Consider the following 10,431-nt stretch of genomic DNA (forward strand, 5'->3'; position numbering starts at 1 on the left):
ATATATATATATATATATATATTAATTAATCCAAAATTTTGAACTGTAGTGTATATGAATGGCAGCAGGCAGAAGCTCATGGTCAGCTTAAGATTTAATTAACAAGGTCTTAACTGAATGTCTGGTGGACACAGATCCTATTTAAGGGGTCTTTTAAGAGCCTAACAACTGCCCCTTTAACATAAGGACACGGGCATGCAGAAGATTACCCTGAAAACATATGTTTAGGTCAACACAGGACTAATTTAGTGTAGTAAACATCATATAACCACTTTCGGTAACACTTTACTTGAAGGGGTGTGCATACGACTGACATGACACAATCTTTGCATTAAAAATTACATAACTGAGCGAATGACACTTAATGACAGTTGTCATAAACATGCATAAAAAACCTTCATATTCATGACATGTGTCATGTCATGATTATGTAGGTGTCATGTCATGATTATGAAGGTTTCATGTCAGTCTTATGCACACCCCTTCAAGTAAAGTGTAACCCCACTTTCAAGTAAAGTCAATTCATCTGCTTATTAAAATGGGAACATAAAGACTACTGCTTTAAAGACCATCAGTCTTATATTGGCAAAACACACATACCAGCAGAAGCATTGGCCGTTTCCATGTGGTTAGTCCTATAATCCCAGATAGGATGACCTGCAGAAAACAATCAGTCTGTTCAGCAAAGAGGCAAACACTCACAGACAGATTAACTGATAATGAACCCATTATTACCCATCAGATGCTGCACGTGCTCAAAATGGCCTTCAGCACTTTTAAATCCTGTTTTATTGACTCGTTCAAGCAGCCTCATTCAAATACCATTGTCCATACTCGGCTCCCTCTCATTTCCTCTTTCACTGCCACTTCCTGTCAATTACATCAACTGATGGGTTCTTTTGTTTAGCTCTTTTTAACTGTAAAATGTTTGTGTGAGGTACACAATAAAAAATAATTACATTCATTAATTTTATTCAAATCAACAAAATTCTGTAGTAAGAGTGAATCAGCATTACAATATTACACTCTAAATGCTTTCATCATTATCATTTCCATCATTGTTAAATGTCACAATTATTTCAATTATATGAGTTTTCAGAGTTTTTTATTTTTTTGTTTATTTATTTTATTCATCAGTAATGGAGTTCAAATCTATAAATAAACATTAGCTCAAGTTAACTGTTGTTTGCTCACTACAGAGTGTTAAGCAGTAGAGATTCACACTTAGCCAAAACATCACTCAACTCCTGCCAGTGACCACAAATATTAACCACACTTAAATACGGGAAATAATATTGTAAATTGTACTTTTGAGGATATCTTTGGCTGGATTCCACCATAGAACTAGGATCATTTCTAAATATCTAAAAACTTAAAGCTGCAGTCTGTAAGTTTTGCCTCTTTGTCGCCATCTCTGTTTGAGACTTGCAATTTCAGTTATTTGCGGAATTATCTTCTTTACGTGGGTTGTGCATCGGCACGGCTCCTCAGCGCGGATGAATCTAATGTTTTAAGGTTTGTGGATCATGGTGTGGATATTCACTGTACTTCGGAATTACAGATACTATGTCCCAGATGACGTACAGTACTACACACTATGCACTCATACACTATGTACTCAACCATTTAGTGTATGAATTAAATAAGGTTATTTTGTAATTCATAATCGGAGTCTGATAGCCGCTCCCTCTTCGCTACGTAATTAAAGCTGCGACAGTTGAGTGCATGAAGTGTGCAACATTTCACACTTCATTTTTTCAGTTATTTAAGTGCATCATCCGGGTATTTAAAGTGCACTTTTTCTTTTTGGAATTTTCAGTGTGAATGCACTACTTGCACTATTCATACTAAAAACGTCATAGAATAGTGCACAAGTATGTGATTTGGGACGCACCTTACGTCTTAGAAGTATGTCCAAAATAAGAAGTTTTGTGAAGAAGTTGTGAATCGGGCTAAAGTAAGGAGATAGTTTTGAACACTGATTGGTTATGTTTTGGTCAATATTTGATTTTGGATAATTTTGAAACAAAAAAAAGTTACCTAATGCAGCTTTAATGTAAAGACTACAAGAAATATTTGAACTTTTAAAAAAGCCATTCACATCACAGGAATAAATAATCTGGAAAATAGCAATTTTTTTTAAGTGAAATTAAATAATGTGAAGAAGTTGTGAATCGGGCTAAAGTAAGGAGATAGTTTTGAACACTGATTGGTTATGTACTTGCTATGTAATTGATTTTGGATCATTTTTAACCAAAAAAAGTTACGGAATGCAGCTTTAAGAGGAATCTGGAGAATCTCAAGATGTTAAAAAGGTAAGGATTAGTTCCCTTCCAGAATAAAAACGAGCATTTGTGGTTAAAAAGTATATAATTTATATATACTGTATATATATATATGTTTTTTTTTTTTTAGAAAATTACTGATTGTTTCGCTACACAAGACCCTTATTCCTCAGCTGGGATCATGCAGAGCCCTTTGAAGCTGCACTGAAACTGCAATTTGGACCTTCAGCCCGTTGGCCATCATTGAAGTCCATTATATGGAGAAAAAGAACAAATACATTCATTTGTTTTTGACTGAAGAAAGAAAGACATGAACATCTTGGATGACGTGGGGGTGAGTAAATCATCAGGAAACTTTTATTCTGGGAGTGACTAATAGTTTAAAGCTATTAAAAGTTAAAACATTGTCATTTGCTGTGTATAATAGCCACATGCATAAATAATAATGTATGTAAACAAGCTTAAAAGTCTGGTGACTGTGCCAGGATCAAAATAATCATTCATGTGATATTGACTGATAAATCTGATAATCAATTTTTTTATTTAAATTAAATGACATTCACTGAAATCTAGTTACTGGATTGGATATTACGCCTTACTGTGAAACGGTATACTGTAAACATGTATAACTGTAAACTGTACACTGTAAAAATGTTAATCCTAAATATGTGCTTAATGTGGTAACATCTGAATTAACTGGTCAAATTCCAGTTAAATTATTATTTCATTTGACTGAATCAACCCAACTGCATTAGGTTACACCGAGAGATCAGGCAGAAACTTTTTCCTTAGGGCAACAACTGGACATTGGTACTCGACTAATAATTTACAAATATTAGTGCATAGTGCATTATTGGTAAACAACAGTGTGTGTTGTGCTCATATACTCTGAAATAGACTGAACTAAAAGTGCAGCACCACGTTTCTGTATCAGACTGCATTGGACCACATTAGACCACAATAAAACTTCTCCTTTACACCTGTTGGTTTGTAATGGATCGATGAAAAGCTGTACACTTATACAGTGGCATTTTAACAAGCATGCATTTTTATATCTGTAGAATGCATGATATGTGGCGTAAAATAAAAGCATTAGCACCTTATGGCTAGTAATATAATACTCACAGAAGATCCGGACCAAAACGGACAGGAGTTTCTAATAGGGGGCGAGTTGCTAAGGGACAGAGCCCCGAAAGAGAGCGCCACCATGGAGCCGCCGAGAACCAGCTGCAGCAAGCCGAGGGAGAGCAGAGGGCGTGCGGGCAGCAGCGCCGGGATGAGCCGCGTCTGAGATCCAGACATACGGGACGGAAGAGCGGACACACGGCGGCTGCGGCTTCTGTAAGATGCGTCTGCGAACTGATGGGCTAAAGTAGCCCCCGATAAACGACAACAAGATCCAGGCAGAACTATGGGCAGAGACATTGGAGACGCACGAGCAGCCCAACAACAATAAACATTAAAGCAGCATATCGCCGCTCCCTCATTTTACTCTGTCTCTCAAGGCGACGGTTATTTCTTTAAACTGCCCGTTCCGCGTTACTTCCATGGTCCTGTCGAGGTAGTTGAGTATTGGTTTTAAAATAACTAGGCTCTGTGACCTGCTGCTCGGATTTGGTTTCACATTTTTGGCCAGCGCGAGCGGACAGGCGGGGGAGGGGCGCGTGGGAAGAAGAGACACACTATCGAGACAAACTCTCACCATGATGAAACATTTGCAGTCTGTATTGCTTAAAGGTAACACACTTACGCACTCTTTATTTCGTTATTAGGAAATAAACAACTGGACACCAAAACACTGACATTACGTAGTTTTGAATAAAAAAGAGACAGATGTGCATTTTTGCAATATGCACAAAACAAACTGCAGAATGATAAATCTTTGGTTGTATGTAGCATCAGAATTTTATCAAAAACATCATCATTGGAAAAATGAAGAAATTGCATTTAGACAATTTCTTTATATTTTTCAGATAAATAAAAATCATTATCAAATCACGTGTTTCTATAGCACATAAAAAAACAGCAAATTGTTTTACTGACAAAAAGTGCTGACAAAAGTGCAGTATAATAAGATCACACAAAATAAAAACATGTTTGTAAAAAAAAAAGGTAAACAGTATTAGATTACATTTATGTGACTATATTTTAGCATAACCGTATGTCTTCAAATGATATAATGTTAATACCAGCCTGTTTGAGATATTAAACTATATCATGTTTTCAACAAAATAATACATAATTGCCTTTATATATATATATATAGTGAATATAATATACATTTTCACTGTTTATTATAAGATAATAGATTTTTTTATTTTAATATTTATTAATATATTTCCCCACAGTATTTAGTTTGATTTATTTACAGTATTTACATTATAATTGCATGCAATGTATGTCCTGGGGGACCCCCAGTCCTGCACATTTTGTATGTCTCCTTTATCAGACACACCGAATTTGGTTCTTGCAGTCTCTACTAACGAGCTGATGAGTTGAATCAGGTGTGTTAGATGAGGGAGACATACTAAATGTGCAGGACTGGGGGTCCCCCAGGACATACATTGCATGCAATTATAATGTAAATACTGTAAATAAGGACTCTAGGACAGGACATACTTTTTACCGTCTCTATGGCAAGGCAACTTACACTTAACCAATTAGCATGTTTCTTACCTTTTTCTTTAAAATGAACATTTTTACATTTAATTTATTGATTTTGCGACATTATTGTAACAAACATTGATTTTGTAAAAGGCATGTTTCTGATGCATGTGGTAAAGGCGCAATGGATTATTTTATATAATTATGATAAAACACCAATCGACTTGTTACAATGCCCTGTTGAATGGAAAGCCATAGGGAGTGACGTTTTACCAGCTAATTGGTTAGCGTGTTACGAGTTCTGTAGTTGCTATGGTGACGATGACTGCTTCGTGGCGCCTGTTTGCAAACTAGCTAGCATGTTAGGTAGCTTTGGTCAAATCTTGTTGCAGATGCAAACAAAATAAATTTACCTTAAATGTAAAACTGGTTGTACTCCCAATTTAATTCGTAGCGAAAGTGAATATCACAGTTATACAGGATACTTTCTGGCTATCAAAAAAAAGCTGATAAACATGACTTAAACCACCTGCTGTCCTCCACCGGAAGACTTTCAGCGCGCTATCTCCAGAACAAACTTCTGCCTTACTATGTGAGTTGACAAGTTAATTTGGTTGCAAATATTTACCTGTAAATAATATGCACTCTGTAACTCTATAACTATACATTTAGCTACTCTATAACAAAGGTCTTAAAACGTATTTTGGATTTTCATGGTTCTGATAAAAGTCCACAATTTGTTAATTCCCCAACAATTAAATTATTTACTGAACAACAATAACATTAACATAAATCTAATTAATATTCAGACCTTACAGTGAGTAGTTGAATACACAGTCTAAAGGAAAATCTTCAAGAGGAGATTAATCAGGTCAATAAATATAATATGAATAATTCACAAACACACTAAGAAATAAAAACATTTGTCTTTTATTTATTCTTTTATTTATTAGATAGAGACAGAGAGGTCAGATATGGAAGTTGTCAGTCTTAGTGGATATTCTTACCTCTTTTATTATATCTGATTTAATAAAATATTTAAATGATGCTTGATCATGTTTATTAAAACCATGACAAATTGATTGTCACAATACAATACAGTACAAAAGCAGTGCTCACACTATACAGAACAATAAATAACTGTTATACAGTATACTGCATAGATTAAAAAAAAAAGTAATAACTTATCGTGACAACTAAAATAACTAAAAACATGTGAAATGTCTTTGTCAAATCTGTATTTATTTTCTTTTAAATTCTGTGTTCAAGAGTGTGTGATTTTATTTATTTTTTAAATTATGTTTGTATTATTATTCTAATTATTTTATTTTATTATTTAATAAATGTCCTGTGTATTAGTCTCTCTGAGAAGTTTAAGGTTCAATGAGTATCAGAACCTAACTGGAATACTGTAGGTGATCCAGACTGCATTTCATGGGCTCTGTACTTGTACTCTGCACAATGACAATAAAGTTGAATCTAATCTTATCTATCATAATAGATAATCATAATCTTATCACATTATATATTCTGTTACAGACAAGAGCCGCTCATTACCAGTCATAACCAGGAGGTGGCGATATTGACTGAAATCTTGGTGCTTGCAGACTAATTCCACCAGTCTGCAACTACTGTTGGAGTTATTACGGTAAGTTCTCATCCTGTACATATCCTCCCAGCTGAATGGTATTGCTTTTCATTCTGTCACTTTTTGATTAAAATGGTTTTGTTTCATGTTCGAGTTAGAAAACAAGCTGAAAGACCAAAGAAAGATAGGTGAGCTGGAGTCAAAGAAACAACATGGACATGAGCCGAGTGTTCCAGCCCCTTTTTGTGTTTACACCAATACTTGAGAACTTGGATGTTTCACATTAGCACTGTCTGACTGATGCATCTGGTATGCTGGATAGCCTTCAAATGCTCAATGTGGCTGTACTCTACAATGAGAGAAGGGTTTGTTGGAACGTAATTGAGTTGGCTGCTGGTTCAGGTCAGTGGAGGAGGAGTTGGCTCAATCCCAGTCCCAGGCCAAGAAGGCCGTGAGAGGGAGAGACCTCTCAGCCCAATTACATACACAATTCTGCCAACTTATAGTAATAAACAGCAGTGTAGGTTACTCAAGACAAGTTTGTTTTGATTGTTTGCTTTTTCTTCTCATTTTTTTTTTTTTTCAGAAAAAAGGATATTAATAACAACTTTTAGAGACATGTCGACAGGAAGTTTTTAAACACTGTCTCTCTCTGTGACACTATAAAAACATTGATCAGTTTGTTTGTGCATCCAGACTTGCCCAAACAAGCAACATTGGCTCAACCAATAGCGTGCGATTTGGACAGGCTTATCTGTTTGACTGACCAATGACAGGCAGAGGAGTGGTCAGTCTTTATTTTTGCATTTCCACTTGGGGACACTATTGGGCAAAAAAAGATGCATTTCAGCTTTAAGAAATGTGTTATCAACAGTAAAAGGTGCAAGTCAGTGGTAATGATCAGAGGTACACTGATCAACCTTATACTGATATACATTGGCAGCATCACACCAAAGCAAAAGTTTTCATTAAAGATGCCATTGTAGAATATCCTGTTGACAAGTGTACACTACTGTCCAGAAGTTGTAAGGCCACATTGAAATCATCAAAAGTGACGGTAGGAAATTTATAATGTTACAAAAGATTTCTATTTCAAATAAATGCTGTTCATTTGAACTTTCTAGTCATTAAAGAGTCCTGAAAAAAAATGTATCACCGTTTCCACAAAAAATGTAAACAGCACAGCCGTTTTCAACATTGATAATAATAATAATAATATCTTAATGATAAGATAAAAATGTTTCTTGAGCAGAAATCAGCATTAGAATGATTTCTGAACGATCATGTGACACTGCAGACTGGTGTAATGGCTGCTGAAAATTCATCTTAATGATAAGATAAAAATGTTTCTTGAGCAGAAATCAGCATTAGAATGATTTCTGAATGATCATGTGACACTGCAGACTGGTGTAATGGCTGCTGAAAATTCAGCTTTGCCATCACAGAAATAAATTACATTTTAAAATATATTAAAATAGAAAGTTTTACTGTATTTTTGGTTAAATGAATGCAGCCTTTGTGAGTATAAGAGTCTCAAAAACAAACAAAATCTTACCAACACCAAAGTTTTGCATGGTAATATATTTGTCACCCAAGACTGATTTAAACTGCATAGTATTCGTCTCATGTGTATATCATTTTTGACATTTTAGGCTGTGATAGCATTATTCTTTTTTACTTTATTCTTTTTAAGTGAGAAAAAGTACTCAATGCACCTTTAAGATCATTTGAGCTAACTCGTTTTAAAGAATGCCATTTTCGAACTCCAGTGTGTTTATTACACTTTTGAGCTGTTGGCAGAGATAGAACACATGAGTCTCTGGTTGAGCTGTCAGGTCTGTGCAGTGAGAGAGAATTGATTTGAGAACAGCGCTAGCAAGCCAAGAGAGAGGCAGCTCAACTGCAGTTCGGCACAGCCTGTACCAGCCTCAGACTCCAACAGGAATAACTGCAGCTGCATCTTGTATTACAGGACTTACCACATGCATTGGGTTTGATCAGAATGATGCAAAGAGGACTCCCTGTTTCAAAACCATTGATATGAGTTATTAATTTTTAACTTGACAAATGACTGACATAAGGTGACATCATCTCAACTTGCTTCAAGTATTTCATTGAGCATCAAGTGGCACAGTAGCAAAGATTTTTATCCTACAAAAGTAAACAAAAAGCTCCTTAAAATAAAACAAATTTATAAATATCACAGTGAACTTAACATACTATTGCCAAAAGATGTGAGAAGTGTTTTCTTCTCCCTTTTAAAAGTTGATAGGCTGATTTATTTTGACATCCTAACTATAGTTTGCCCAAAAATTAACAAAAGATGCTGTAAATTAATTCACTCTTAGGCCATTCAAGATGTAGGTGAATTTCTGTCTTTATTGGAACAGATTTGGAGAAATTTAGCATTACATCCTGTGCAGTGAATGGGTGCCGTCAGAATGAGAGTCCAAACAGCTGATAAAAACATCACAGTAATCCACGCGATTCCAGTCCATAAATTAATGTCTTGTGAAGTGGAAAAACTGTTTTGTAAGAAACAAAGCCATTATTGAGGTGTTTTAACTTTAAACCATCGCTTCTGGCCAAAACACAAATCTAGAATCCATAATGATGCTTTCTCTATTGAAAAAGTCCATCCTGATGAAAAAACTAACTCATCTAGATCTTGGATGACCTGAGGCAAATTTTCATTATTGGGTGAACTATTTAATTGTCTTTTTCCAGATGTCTGAACCCCTTTCAGAACAGACCTGCAACCCACCAGTTGAGATCCGCTGGTTCTTTAGAGAATGTAGGCAGTTTTTTGGCTATCCAGTGCTTTCATTTCAGTTTTGTTATGTGTATTTCAGTGGGAGAGAAGGCATCTGCAGGCGTTGTTGAAGCAGCATGAACTGCAGCAGGTCCATGGCCAGCTGGGATAGGTTCAGGGTCTGCTGAAAGTCATGACGGCAGAGGCAGATGACAGGGTGGTGAGCGCAGAACTGGAAAATGCCCTGCATATTATCTCAAATCACAGCTGCACTGTGGACATGCAACAGTATTTTACTAACCAGATTGAGCGCCTCAGAGGGGAGAATCAACAATTGAAGGTGGGGAAATTTAGGGAAGAATCTTTCAGTAGAACTTAAAGACTATTCCTATAACTAATTCACAATATAGGATTCCTTAGCTATTAGGTAGTTTCTGTTCAAATGTTAAACCGATTATAGATTAAATAACCCCATTCATAGGCATTATTGATGCTCGGTGGGTGTATCAGGAAGAGCTATGAAGATATATTACACATTTGTTTTCTTTTGGTCCAAGCTGAGGGTTTAATATTGCACTTCTCATAATTGTTTCTTGCATGTCATCCATATACTGGTTGGTTTAACAGGCTGCATTGAGACAGGCAGAGTTCAGATTCAGCACAGTGGAGAGAGAGAAGGCCTGTCAGCAGGCTGCGCTCTCAGAAAAGATCTGCAATGTTGATCAGCTTACTTTAGAGAAACAGCAGATGACTGCTGAGCTGGGAGTGCGGCGTATGCAGCTTACCCAGCTGAAAGGTACAAACACAGATTCATCTAAATGGCATTGCAAACTGCAGACCTGATATAAACTGACTTTAAAGTGTATGTTGTTACAAGTACAGTGTACAGTACAAAACTATTTTAACACGTAATTTTTGCTTTTATTGTATTGCTTTGTTATTGTATATATTATTTGGCAGAAACAAAAAATCAAAGTAGATGTCATCTGGGTCAGTTACAAATAGCATCCATAGTATCCATGATTAAGAAAAAGAAAATGATTTTTAAGAAAAGTCTAAATTTTCATGTGGTGTAACAATCAAATAAAAAGTAATAACATATTTCTTACACCTTGAATACATGTATGTTCACATTTTAGTTTTTATTTACAGGTTAATTCATTATTATTTTACAGTTGTTTTCAATAAGTTTTATTTATATA

At 35.5% G+C, this 10,431-nt stretch overlaps 2 protein-coding genes across 10 annotated transcripts in view; one reads left to right on the forward strand and one right to left on the reverse strand.

The window, feature by feature from the left end:
- Positions 1-3,927, reverse strand: part of LOC107703269 (protein FAM189A2-like) — a 14,271-nt gene extending 10,344 nt beyond the window's left edge. Inside the window, exons 1-2 of one of the 2 annotated variants that reach the window (XM_016505829.1) lie at positions 3,411-3,927; positions 601-657 (exon numbers count right to left, since the gene is read on the reverse strand). In XM_016505829.1, coding sequence (XP_016361315.1) covers positions 601-657; positions 3,411-3,710 — 357 coding nt within the window. In that variant the 5' untranslated portion in view covers positions 3,711-3,927. The remainder of the gene's footprint in view (positions 1-600; positions 658-3,410) is intronic. The other variant, XM_016505830.1, reaches the window with a different exon arrangement.
- A 16-nt stretch (positions 3,928-3,943) lies between these two features.
- The window catches only part of LOC107703270 (coiled-coil domain-containing protein 158-like), a 13,243-nt gene continuing 6,755 nt past the window's right edge, over positions 3,944-10,431 (forward strand). For 6 of the 8 annotated variants that reach the window (XM_016505834.1, XM_016505831.1, XM_016505833.1 and 3 more), the window contains exons 1-4: positions 5,221-5,481; positions 6,429-6,537; positions 9,330-9,569; positions 9,857-10,025. In XM_016505834.1, the coding sequence (XP_016361320.1) occupies positions 9,423-9,569; positions 9,857-10,025 (316 nt within the window). In that variant the 5' untranslated portion in view covers positions 5,221-5,481; positions 6,429-6,537; positions 9,330-9,422. Of the gene's footprint in view, positions 4,023-5,220; positions 5,482-6,428; positions 6,538-9,329; positions 9,570-9,856; positions 10,026-10,431 lie in introns of those variants that run through there. The other 2 variants (XM_016505832.1, XM_016505838.1) reach the window with 2 other exon arrangements.

The sequence above is a fragment of the Sinocyclocheilus anshuiensis genome, unplaced genomic scaffold, assembly GCF_001515605.1.
Source record: "Sinocyclocheilus anshuiensis isolate Anshui unplaced genomic scaffold, SAMN03320099.WGS_v1.1 scaffold542, whole genome shotgun sequence".
Classification (NCBI taxonomy): domain Eukaryota; kingdom Metazoa; phylum Chordata; class Actinopteri; order Cypriniformes; family Cyprinidae; genus Sinocyclocheilus; species Sinocyclocheilus anshuiensis.